The 13863-nt window shown below is 42.4% G+C and overlaps 1 protein-coding gene across 1 annotated transcript in view; it reads left to right on the top strand.

The window, feature by feature from the left end:
* Nucleotides 1-13863, top strand: part of DEPDC1B (DEP domain containing 1B) — a 222438-nt gene that overhangs the window by 119335 nt on the left and 89240 nt on the right. The window contains exon 7 of the mRNA XM_069222516.1: nt 1081-1221. Coding sequence (XP_069078617.1) covers nt 1081-1221 — 141 coding nt within the window. The remainder of the gene's footprint in view (nt 1-1080; nt 1222-13863) is intronic.

The following is a 13863-nucleotide window of genomic DNA, read 5'->3' as shown; positions in this document are numbered from 1 at the left end:
ATCATTGTGTAATGGATCTCCTCTACGTGGCAAGAATTGCCATTTTATTAATTAACCACGAATGTGCCATAGATGTACATGATGTCTTGAATGACAAGAATCTGTCAGTTGTAGCATTTTTACAGAAATACACCGTCAACTACCATGTGTGAATCCACAATGTCCGATTTTAGTTTCGAGAGGATGAAGGAGTGGATGGGTGTGTTTGGAGGAATAGGTTGATGTGTGCCTGGCTGTCAGTGGGGTAGTGGAGGGCGTGTGCTTGGGTGTGCACCTGGCATGGGGGACAACAAGGGCGGATGTGCCTCCGACCCTTTGAATGTGCTCCTTTGGGTTAAGGGAGTGGGTGACTGATGTGCATGAGGTGAGCGGCAGAGGGGACTGACTGATACGCATTTTGGGACCCAAAGGAAAAATTATCAAAAGGCCTAACCGGCTGGTGGGGAGGAGCAAACCCCATGGGTTCTCCTGGGGGAGTCCGTAGTTGCTACTGGCGGGTTCATTTTTGTCAACCTCCTATCTGGCTTATGGTTTTCTTTTTCGTTCCACACCGTGCTAGAAGTGCTCTGAGAGGGACAGTTCTTCTATGTATGTGCTTGTTTTTATTCTGTGGAATGCACTATGTAAACATGTCATTCTAATGCAAACATTAATTTGCTGCGGATGTACCCATGGGACAGGTTTTTCACACGAATAACTAAATATGGTCTCTCTCTCTCTCTCTCTCTCTCTCTCTCTCTCTCTCTCTCTCTTCTCTCTTTCTCTCTTTCTCTCTTTCTCTCTTTCTCTCTTTCTCTCTTTCTCTCTTTCTCTCTTTCTCTCTTTCTCTTTCTCTTTCCCCCCCCCCCCCCCCCCCCCTTTTGGGCTGCATTGTTGTCAGTGCGGAAGGATTTTCTCGACTGCCACTTGCTTCTGCGGTTTTGACATCTCATTTAAGAGGCTTCCCTATTGCCTTATTGTCTCAGCTTGTTTGCTATTAAATGTGTTGAATACATACTTTTCATGATGCAATGAATGCCACGTCGATCTTGTTTAACCAAAACTGCGCTGCGATTCTCTGACTTTGTCTCTGTTTTTCAGGGCCCAGTTCTGCAGATTTGAATCGACCCATGTACTTGGGATTTGAAAGAGATGTTTTTAAAACCATAGCAGATTACCACGGTCAAATGAAGGAGCCGCTTCTCACGTTTCAACTTTTTGATGTATTTGTCAGCATTCTCGGTGAGAGCACGCTTGAAAAAAAAAAAAACTAGAAACCCTGGCTGTTTTTATTTAAACAAAAAACAGTTTCCTGGCAGTTGCTTAACTTTTGTCCAAGACCTGTAACTGAAGGTGTTTCAAAATTCATACTTTATGTGAACTTATTTGCGCATGGTTTGTTGCAAATCCTTAAACCACTTCTGTTCAACAGTAAACATCTGTTGTAAATAAATGCTATCACTAATTTATAGTGCGATTATGGATAACCTTAACTCTGTTATAAACCTGCGCTGGTTAAACAATGCTTTGCGACTGCATGTTTCATATGATTTATCTTGTGATATGGCTGCAACTAACATGCGTTTAAGAAACAGTGAATTATTTTTCTTATGGTTCATTTAGGTCCACAAGTCGCATCTCCTTTACTTCTGACATTTTCTGTCATATCTAAACTCATTAATATGCAGAAACGGACCCCTCATACACACTACACTTGCTAATAAACATCATACCTAGCCATCACATGCAAAAACATACCTCCCGTAGAAGGCAAACTGCATGCAATAATGCACTTCCACTTACATCTAACAGTAAAATGTGAACACCCAGTCACAGCACATTATTATATATCCTCATATTCATCACATCAATTCTCAACAGAATGTCACCTCTTACAATTCAGCACAATGTTTCACCATCCAACAGATGGTTGGCATAACAGTTGCTCACAAAGTTTAACAATATCCTTCTAATTCACATACACCAAATTCAAAACCATTTCATCATTTACAATAGCATCTTGAAATGTTCACTAAATGCTGCACGTTTTCACTGATGGTTTGTGAAGGTATCATTTTAGAATTATTATGAAATGTACATTATAAACATGCCGCACGTTTACTGGAATATTGTTGTGTGTAGATAGCCTCCTCCATCAGTCTAGACTAGTAAGATTGAATAGAGGATCCACTTGGAAATGAAATGGAATAGGTTATTTGTTAAGCACACTTACTCCAGTGGAGCACCCTGGCACTACTCCAAACACAAAACCATCTTCCATGAATTCAGCTTAAATAGAGACCGAAACCTTGGAAGCCTTTTCTATGCAAATTGTATGAAACACTGCAGAGCTGAAGGGGCTAAACACAATTGAGAATTTTCTACAGACATTTGAAGTTTACCTGCATATTTTTGTCAATGCTATTCGTGCTCAAAATTAAGTGTGAAATACCTGGCAAATTGAAATATCATTTTTTTTATTAAATATACGTGCTCAAAAATATATTATACTATATTTACCTTAGGAAGTACTTGGGAAAACAAGGTTTAGTTGTCATCCTATTGGTCAGTGCATTCTCAAAGTACATCAGTTGGGAGAGAGATACTGAGAAAGATTTTTAGTGTCAACCACCGAGTTTTGTTGGTCAGGGGTCAAATGAGATTCTGCTAATTTACTCAAAACTGGTCGTTTGACTAGTGGTCTTGCAGCTTAATGTTGAACATTCATCTTTCTTCATAAGTGATGGCTCATAAATAGTGATTTTATGCTTTGTTTTGGAGGCATTACCTACTTTGGTAAATTGTTAGGCTGAGAACCACCTCTCATTTTCCATGTTCACCATAGGTAGTTAACCTTTGCTTGTTTTGACAACCTCTCTTTTACTCTTTTCTATGTATAAAATATGTATCGTGCTCTATAATTCTTAATGCGCAAGAGAGTAGACGCCGATTATCTGGACATCCAGGAGGCTGGTATGGATAGAAAGTGACTCACCTGCGTTCCTCGGAGGTTCTAATCATCACTCAGTGCTGTGGATGTCTCTTGGCGTGGGGCGATAAATAACATGGCAGGGAAAACATGAACACAAATGGAGGAGGCATCCTTGCTGCTAAGTCGATTGCAAAATGCAGCTCTCTAGCTCTGTGATTTTTGTCATTTATTTGTGGGATTTTTAGAATATGCAAAATCCTCCTCTTCCACTTAGCAAACGCAAAGCACAAGTCCTTAGCTTCGACAAGTTTGTCTATTCCATCCGCCTACCTCCTCAGAGTGTTCTGCATGTTTAGGGCTTACTAGACTAGTGTCCAAAGTGCTCTACTAATTTCCCACAGTGGTGCAGATTCCTGTATCTATCTGGTTTCAATTGATTATTTCAAGTCATCTCGTCCAGGCTCATTATCAGCCCATAAAAACACATGCAAACTCTCATTGTATTGGTTTGTTTAGGACTCCCAGACGATTTAGTAGGAGGTTCTTAATTGCCTTATACGTAGATCCAAACCAATTTTTGAGTGGTGAAGTTAGGTTTCCAGGCCCTGAACAATTAATCATACCATTCACCGTAGATGTAGGAACTAAATTAATCTGTAGTGGAAAATGTATCTCTTTCTACAAAATATTTTGCCCAATCTTCGAAGTGCTGAAGAGAGGTTGTAGTCTGCTGTCATATTATAAACTCTAGAAGAAACCACAAAGCAACTGGTGCATCAATTTATTCTTCCGCCATATTTATTGGACATCCTGTATGCAACACAAAGTACCATAGTGTCTCATCCAGCAAAGAATAAACTTCATCATAGTCATGACATATGGACACCCACATGTTTGACACCTGCTGTCTTCTCTACCAGACCTGTGCTCTTGTCTACATTTGGAGGAGACTGGCCTGTTTTTGCACTACTCAATCCTAACATTTTGCATCTTTATTCCTAAAACTCTTTTTGGCTTTATTGCTGGTTCTCTAAAGGCTCTTGTGCCAGTGAGAAAACAGTAGTGAAACTACTGCCAATCCCTGTACTCTTGAAGCTGACAATATTTGCTTGTTTGTACACCGCCTGAGGACTGGGGCACTTCTTGTTTGACTGCACACTCTGCAATACTCATTCCTGCAGAGCTCCGAACAGGCTCCATGAGGGCCTCCCTCCACATTGAGTTTGCTGCTTGAAGGAATTACCTGTTAGGAGGAGGCCTTGTAGGTCGGAAGTGCACTAATTCATTTTGTAAGCTTCTTGGCTGGGTAAGCAGCTTTCTTGTTATTTTGTCCCACCATTTGAGATGTCCATCTGGGCGATAATAATGCCTACATTAACCTGTCCACCAGAAGTGCAGCAGCTGGCAACTACTAAAGTAGACCTTTTGCAGCGTGAATTATTTTTGGATTCATATGCTGTGCGTTATTCTGCCATCTAGTGGTTGGATCCGGAATTCTCCAAATTTTTGTAATCATAGTTTTTGTTTTTTGTTGCTGTTGGTGTGCATCCATGGACCTCCATTTGGTGTCCCTTCCGATGTTGTACTGCTTTCTCCGGAAGTCTCCACCTTTCGTCGCCATCTTCAGATTTTTTTTTTCTGCCTTTGGGTCTGTATGCTTCCCTGAAGGCTCTCCAACATAAGGAAGTAGATTTGAGGAAAGTTGAGAGAAGTTTGCCTAAAGTTCACCGAAATTGGAGTAGAACACTGACAAAGAGGTACTGCAGGAGAATATTTTTATCAATGGTTTTCGAGATTGCCCGTGCATGTGGCTCCCTGTGCAGAGTAATGAAGAAGGACAAATACCTGGTCTGCAACTTCTGTCTGCCCGTAGGCCATTGAATCGACAGCTGCAACGCCTGCTCCATGTCCATGTCTAAGACACTAAAGTTGAGAGAAAGAAAGGTGAGCCCATCATACCATGCAGGGATAGCAGGCAACTCCGTTCCTAAGAGACCTGGGTCTCTCGAGGGACTAGGAGGAAAACGTTGCGGAATGTGCAGAGGGGGGGAAACTTCGGATGCCGACTTGCAAATCATCGACGTCGAAGCCCAGGCAGCCAAGAAAATGAAGAGAGACCAAGGTAAGAGTCATGGACCTCGAACAAAATGCCCAAGTTAAAAAAAAATCTGACTCAAGGGCATCAAAACACTCCCCAACCGCAGGCATTCCCTTCGACAAGGAGCCCCTTGGATCCCTCGAAAGGGACTCTGCAGGAGAAAGATCTCCAGAAAAAAAAACTTTTATTGAAGGACGGACGAGGAAAAGGCATTTGGGCGTCAAAAAACGAGAGAGAACCCAAGAAGAACATCGGATCTCAACGACTACGAGGTCGTTGAAGGAATCTTTGATGTTGAAAACGACAACGGCGAACCTCGATGACTAAGAAAGGGCAGTAGAAATCGAGAAGAGGAGGCGTCTTGAAGCCGAAATAGCTGCACTTCTACAGAAGAAGAAAGACTTCGACAAAAGCCTAAAGGATTTTCAAATTCCACCGAAAGACAGGGTGAAAAAGAAGGCAAGGAGATTGGGCCTCCTTTAACTCCAGAGTCACAGGAATTATTCTATGAAGAACAGGAGGAACAGCGGTCAGGATTGTACCAAGGCTCTGAGGAATCAGAGTATGCATAAACCCAATGGCAAGGCCTGGGGACAGAGTACCATAAGGAGTGAGTTGACGGCTCTCCATCGAGGCCATCTCCTCCAGATGATATTGGTGTCATTAACCAGGTGATTAAGAAGGCTGCGGACACATATGGGGTGCAACTGGAGGAAGAAAGGCCACAGTTTTGTTTCATGTTGGAAACACGTCTACCACACAAGCCAGGAGCCAATTCTTGCCAATGCTTACTAGTGTACTAGACCAAAGAAGAAAAGCCTTCAAAGAACCCACCACTTGTGGAGCCATGACTCCAAAGATGAAGAAAAAATAGAAGTACTTGTCCAAGGACCCATTCTACATAAAGGTTACTGGCTGATTCAGTTATCACCTCAACAGCACGGAAAAGGGTCAACATCCCATCTACATCTGGCCTCCCTCAAGACAAGGAGAGCAAAAGGAGGCTCGAAAATTTGACGGCAATGTGCAAACCAATGGTACATTGCAAATTCAAATGCTCACCTAAAGTGTCATGCCTACCACCACTGGGAGGCGGTGGCTGCATTAATGAAGCACCTGCCTGAACAATAGAGGAAGAGAGCTGTACTCCAACACATCCCTCAAATCGGCACTGGATGTGTCAGACACATCCAGCTGCCAAATAATAATAGGCATCATTCTCCACTGCCACTCATAGCTGAGAATTTCAGGGTTGGAGCCTAAAGTACAGGCAAACATACTGAATAAAACTTTCAACAGGGAATAGTTGTTTGGGAGCTTGGTGTGTGAAGCTTTTTACCAGCTTAGGAAAGATAATGAAACCGCAAAATAAATGGGAGCATTGCTGTTTTGAGGAGGTATGCGAAGGGGAACAGTATCACTACGCAGGCCCATGGGGAGAGGCATCTTTCATTCTGGAACATTCCACCAAACGTTCCAGGGATGCAATCAATTATCCACAACCCAATTGATTTGGAAGTAACTGCATCAAGGACAGCAGTCCTTTTGTGAAAGAACACGAGGCAGAGGACAGCCACATAGAGGAGGCTTAAATCCCACCAACAAGTGACTGCACAACAGTCCACAACCTCCCTCAAACTACATCAGTGAGAGGCAAACACAAAGATCTCAAACAGCAGTAGGAGCCAGTGTAAAGAAACTACCTTCAGGAGTGGAGAAAGATAGCATCAGACAAATGGATCCTAAACATAATAAAATATGGCTATTAGTCAAAAGACCTCCAACAAGGAGACAAAAGAAGAATGTCCATTCAAAAGAAGAAACTTCTCGCCTGCTGAAGGAGGTAGAGGAATTGTTGGAGAAAAAAGCAACTCAGACAGTGCCAAAAGAAGAAATCTAAAATAGAACTTACTCGACATACTTCCTAATTCCGAAATTGGACAGATCCTCATAACCTATTCTGGACCTCAGATTTATAAACAAGTTTATAAAGACTCAAAGATTCAGAATGACAACATTGCAGGAGGTCGTTCCACAAGGAAAAAAGGGGATTACATGGCAATTATAGACTTAAAAGATAACTACTTTCACATACCAATGAATCCAAAGTACAAAAAATATCAAGTTTGTGGTAAACAAGACTCACTACCAGTTCACAGTTTTGCATTCGGGATAAAATCAGCACCAAGAGTGTTTACAAAATGTCTTGCAGCAGTAGCAGCACACCTAAGAAGAAAAGGCATATATGTCTATCCTTACCTAGACAACTGGCTGGTTAGAGCAAACTCCCATAAGTGCAGGGCACATATTGAACAAGTAATGGGAACTTTATTCACTTTGGAATTCTTAATAAACACAGAAGCTGTCACCAACATCCTAGCAAGAAGTAATACTTCTTGGAGCACGGATCAACTCAATCCAATGGAAGATGTACCCAAGCGACAGGAGAATACAGTCATTACTGTGGGAAGTTACCCTATTCCAGAAGGGGCACGCTATGAGAGTGATAACAGTAGGGGAAACTCTTAGGGGAAGATGGCATCATGCATACCTCTGATCCCATATGCAAGACTGCACAGGAGGCCAATCCATGAATGGCTCCAAAACTAATGGTTATAAGCAACAGGGAGTTGGAAAGATCTAGATGTTGTCACGCAGAAAGTACAAGAGGAGATGGAGTGGTGGAACAGATCACTTAAAACACAGTGGAGGAACTTTACACAACTAACTCCAACAGTGACAATTACAACAGGTGCAATATATACGGGCTGAGAAGTTCCGTTGGGCTAACTCAAGGTGCGAGGAGTCAAGAAAGAACAAGATGCAGTACAGCACTTCAGTATCCTGGAACTAAAAAAAAAAGTGTTCTTAGCTTTAAAAGCCTTTAACAAAGAGCTGTTAGAACAATCAATATTTATTCAGACAGACACCACAATGGCAATGTTTTACATCAACAGTAAGGAGGAACACAATCCCCTGCATTTTCAAGATTAGCCCAAGAACTGTGGAAATGGGCCACACATAGGAAGATGGAACTAACAGCAGTTCACCCCCCATGAAGGGACAATATAAAGGCAGACAGGCATACATGCTCACACGAATGGGTACTAAATCAGTAAGTACTCAACAAAATCTTTGGGAGCTGGTGAACACCAACAATAGATCTTTTTGCAACACCAAGGAATGCAAAATAACAAAGCTTATGCCTTTATCTTAATATCATTGATCAGCAAATGCAGACAGAGCAAAGTGACACTACATGCTAATTGTCCCACAGTGGGTGAGGTAATCATGGTTCTCAGAACTTATAGAAATGGCACAGGGAAACATGCAAAGATTACTAATACAGCAAGACGTATTGACAATGGAAGGAGGAAGGGTACAGCACCCAGAACCAGCTTCCTTGAGTATTACAGCCTGTCTACTGAAGACCTAAAATTCGTCCATTTAAATCTGCTAGAAAACAGAATGGCTGTTCTAAGAGAAGCAAGAAAGCTAACTACAACAAAGTACTATATAGCAAAAAGGAAAAGATACTCCATATGGTGTCTTAAAACTGGATTATTAAGAAAGAACATGAAAGACGAAACAGTGTTAAGATATCCTACACACCTCATAGACTTCAAGTTGGCATATGCCTTGTTAAACTTACATTTGGCAGCAATAGTGGCCTAATCAAGGGGTTATATAGGAAGACGTTTCTTCACAGCCCTGGTAATTAAAAGTTTCTTAGAAGGTTCAAAGAGAATTGCACCACTAAGGAAAATATCAGTACCCACATGGAATCTAAATGTGGTACTCGCGCAGTTAATGAAGGTGCCATTTGAACCATTGAACAAGGCATCGTTACAAATGCTCACCCTAAAAAAAGCATTTCCTTCTGCCCAGGGTGATTGAATTGCAGGCACTCGCGCTTCAAAAACCATACTTTCAGATTCACAAGGACAGGATTGTCTTGAGGACAGACCTACAGTTCTTTGCAAAGGTAATCTTGCAATTTCACATAAATCAGACTATACAAATGCAATTTATTTAAAAAATCAAACTCACACAGAAAGAATGTTACACACATTGGATGCAAGACGCAACATAATGTATTAAATGGAAAAGACAAAACCAAACAAAGTCAAAGCAACTATTTGTCTCACTTGCAAAGAGTTTTCTCAGAAGACCAGTAACTAAGAAAACAATTGTAAGATAGGTAGCACAAACTATTCAAATGTACCACACAAACGCAGGAGAAAATCAGTGGAACACCCAGAGCACCTATTACATTGAAAAAGAGCACAACCATTGCATTTTTAGCCAATACACCGTTACAGGACATTTGTATGGCAGCAACGTGGTCATCTGTACACACATTCACAAAACACTATTGTACATACATTCAAATAAATAAGGAAGCACAAGTGAAACAAAAGGTCTTACAACATATGTTTACTAACCAATGCCCTTCTTCAACCCAACTACGAAAAAGTGAACAAACCGCTACAAAATGTATGCACAGCATGTGAATCGAGAAAAGATTCACGTTGCAAAACGTATAGTTTCTTACCTGTAGGTTAAGCTTTGCAGCTTGAAGAATTTTCTGATTTCTTAAGCGACCCGCCCACCTCCACCTAGAAGCTGGAAGGAAGGAATAAGATACCCCTCCCCCCCCCCCAAAAAAAAAATTATAATCTGAAGATAGCGACCAAAGGTGGGAACTTTGGGAGGAAGTAGTACGAAGCCACAAGGGACACCAAATGGGGGTCTGTCCATGCCCAGCAACAAAAAACAAAAATGGAAGGAGGATTACGAAAATTAGAGGAATTCCAAACCCAACCACTAGATGGCGGAATAATGCATAGCATGTGAATCAAGAAAAATATTCAAGCTGCGCGACTACACCTACAGGTAAGAAACTATACATTGTGTGTGGCGTCTCCCGAGCCTAAGCTTACTGGGCACCTTTACTGCCTCTTTGTGTAGGATCACTGTACTCCTTTAGTTTGCCAGAGGGTGAAGCCAGGGATCATTCCTTGTGCTTGTTACATTTTTGGAATCTTGATTTAAAGTCTGTTACTGTGTTTTTTCCAGACCGTTTCTGACTGTTGCTGTTCTCTCCATTGCACATTATCATATTTAGCAGAGTATGTGCCTTCTTGTGGAAGATCTGCAACACTAAAGCAGTAATTGATGAAACAGATTTGTTGGGGTAAAAATATCATTAGACACTTTGAGTCATGGCTTACTGTGATCATTGGTGTAATTGGACCGGGGACGGGGTGGTTAAACAAGGGAAGGGGGATCACAAAGAGATGCTTAATGGAGGTCAGAAACGTGATAGAAGGCAGAGTATTTTTCGAGGGTGTGTGGGTAAAGCATGAGTACATTGGGGATTGGTAGAACAAATGCATTTTGTGACTTTTTATAGATTTCATGACACACATTTCCCAACATCTGATGATGCCAGACTGAGGGGAATGCTCATGAGGGAGTAAGTAATACAGGGATGGAGGCATGTGTGATTTAAATTCTGCAAGCTGTCCTCGCACCTACAGGGTGTTGGATTTTCCTCTACCTGCATGTGATGTATACTTGTAATCTCCCTGTTGATAGGAAGTCGTTGACTGTTCATTCTAGGTAATACCTATTGTTAGAAATGGGGTCTTTGGTTGACAGCAAGTTTACCCCTGTCCAAGCAAGGACCCTCACTCTAGTCAGGGTAAGTCACACACAATCCAAATTATCCTGTGCCCACCCTCTGGTAGCTTGGCCCTGAGCAGTCAAGCTTAACTTAGAAGGCAACGTGTAAAGTATTTGGGCAGTAAATCATGCAATAACAGAGTGGAACACTACAAAAAGACACCACACAGGTTTAGAAAAATATAAGATATTTATCTTATAAAAAAAAGGTCTAAACGATTCAAGTTTTGATAAGTATATGTCGAAATATCACTGTTAAAAAATGATAAATAGTCTTTAGTTCTTAAAAAGCAATACATGTCTCTTGCAAGCACAAAGTACCTGGTTTGCATCTAAATTATCCGTCCGGGACCGCAGATGCGTGGAAAATGGGGAGGTGTGCATCGGTTTCTCCGGGCGTACACAGATGATATGCCAATGTTTTTCCACGCAGCAAGGGCTTTGCGTCGATTTCCAGCACGCAGACTTGGATCTTCTTCAGGTTGCGGGGTATTTGGACACCCCAGGGACGATGGGGAGAAATCTTGGGCATACAGGACAAAGTCACAGGAGCTGCGTCGATCCGGTGGGCGCTGCAGGGAAATTTCTGTCGCAATGCAGGCGCTATGTCGATTCCTCTCGCAGGAAGTCGGGCTTTGTCGTTCTGGCTTGGCAGTGCGTCGATCCGGTGGGCCATGTGCCGAAGTTCTAGTTGCAACGCTGGCGCTGCGTCAATCTCAATTGGGGAGCAGGGCTGCGTCGATCCGGTTAGGCGATGAAGTGATTTTCTCACCGCAGGGCAGGCTTTGCGTTGATTTGCACCGCACAAGGAATTCTTTGCAGCGATGAAATCTTTTTGGCCACGAGACTTCAGGAAACAGGAGGCAAGCTCAATCCAAGCCCTTGGAGAGCACTTGTCAGCAAAGCCAGAAGGCAACAAGGCAGCAGTCTTTTACAGCAAAGCAGTCAGGTGATTCCTTTGGGCAGCCAGGCAGCTTCTCTTAGCAGGTTGCAGGTTCTGCTGCAGATTTTTCTTTCCCAGGAAGTGTCTTGTCAAGAAGTGTCTGGGTTAGTAGGGTCAGGGACCCAGTTTATATACCCAAATGTGCCTTTGAAGTGGGGGAGACTTCAAGGAGTGGCTTAGAAGTGCATCAGGTCCTCATTCAGTACAATCCTGTCTGCCAGGGTCCCAGTGTGGGGTTTGACAGTCCATTGTGTGAGGGCAGGCCACTGTCCTTTCAAATGTAAGCGTGAGGCCCTCCACCCTTCCAGCCCAGTAAGACCCATTCAGTATGCAGATGTGTCCTGGTGTGACTGAGCATCCTTTGTTTGTGGTTGTCTGGTGAAATGCACAAGGGAGCTGTCAACCAGCCCAGACTTGGATTGTAAGGCACAGAAGGATTTAAGTGCAGAGAATTGCTCACTTTCTAAAAGTGGCATTTCTAAACTAGTAATATAAAATCCAACTTCACCAGTCAGCAGGATTTTGTATTACTCTTCTGGTCATACTAATTATGACCTGTTTACCCCTTTCTAATCAGAATCTACCACTCAAACAGTTTATGAAGATAGCCTTAATGGAGGCCTCACAGCAGTGGAAAATAAATTTAGGAGTTTTCCACTGCCAGGACATATAAAACACACAGATATGTCCTGCCTTTTACCCACACAGCACCTTGCCCTCTGGGTTACCTAGGGCCTACCTTCGGGGTGACATATGTAGAAAACGGGGAGTTTAAGTCTTGGCAAATACTTTTAAATGCCAAGTGGAAGTAGCAGTGAAATTGCACACACAGGCCTTGCAATGGCAGGCCTGAAATATGGTTAAAGGTCTACGTATGTGTGTGGCATGACCAGTGCTGCAGGCCCGCTAGTAGCACTCAATCTACAGGCCCTAGGAACATGTAGTGCACTTTATTAGGGACTTACAAGTAGGTTAGATATGCCAGTTGGTCATGAACCAATGTTACCATGTTTTAAGGGAGAGAGCATATGCACGTTAGCACTGGTTAGCAGTGGTAAAGTGAGCAGGGTCCTAAAACCAGCAAAAATAAAGTCCGTAAAAGAGGAGTAGTAAGGCAAAAATTTTGAGGGGGTTTACCTTGCAGAAAGGCCATTTCCAACCCATATTTATTATAATTTACTAGATTTGTGTGCCATAAGTATAGTATCACTGGACTAAGATCCCTTTTTAGCTTTTGCTTGCCATTAAACATTTGCATGCGTTTTTGCCTGAAAATAACTTTTTATGGATGTTTGCTCAAGTATGGGCTGTTCTGTTTTCACAGTTACTTTTTGTTACTTTTTATCTTATTTACTTCATGCAGCACTCTCAGGTTTGGTTTCAGTGCATCAGCAGACCAAAGAAAAGAACCACAGTAAAAATTATGCTTCTCACACACGAGTAATCACTAATGGACAGAAGATAAACTCATTTCTAAGCTCCAGTCCATCTCTCGAAAATCTTATGATAAGTCTAACCAGCAAACCATCACGTTTAAGCTGTGAAGTTAATGTATCTCTCTTCTCAACAGTAGATTCCAACCTAAGTCACTTGAGTACAAGTGGGAGTGAAGGCTTACAGCAGCACCAGTCTTCATGGTTAACAAACCACATTCGTTCTTTGCAGTGGGATAAAATGAACTCTACACCAAAGAATTATCGAGTGTCTAATACTGAAGACACAACTGAATGTGAAAAGGAAAATGAGCATCAGAAAATGAATTGTGATGCTAGTCTTCAAAGACTGCGGGAAGTTAGACGTGCAGCAACAAATCCTTGGGTCTCCACCTCCCGCTATTTTTCAATCGAGAACCTGCCTGATATGGATGAGCTAGAGATCAAGCCTTTGTGTCGCCTACCTTCTGTTTCCAATTTCCCAGTGAGAACTGCAAGTGCTGCAGCTGCTTTAGGGCAAAACTGGGAGAGATCACAGTCAGCTCGTTACCTGCCAACATTGCATGAGGCATATGGGCCCAACCCAAAGATCCAGTCCTTACACTGCAAGTCTTGTAAAGATGGCCACTGCAGAGGATTCATTTCCATGATTTCTTTACCCAAAGATGCACCTGCAACTGAACATACAAGACTAAGCCCTTTCCAGCAGTCTGCAAAATTAAACCCTTTCCTTCCACTAACTGCCTACAACAGTTGCTCAAATACCCTGTGTAAGACTCCCATGGATGGT

This window comes from Pleurodeles waltl, chromosome 1_1, assembly GCF_031143425.1.
Source record: "Pleurodeles waltl isolate 20211129_DDA chromosome 1_1, aPleWal1.hap1.20221129, whole genome shotgun sequence".
NCBI classification, from domain to species: domain Eukaryota; kingdom Metazoa; phylum Chordata; class Amphibia; order Caudata; family Salamandridae; genus Pleurodeles; species Pleurodeles waltl.
This window is presented reverse-complemented; position numbering and strand designations above follow the sequence as displayed.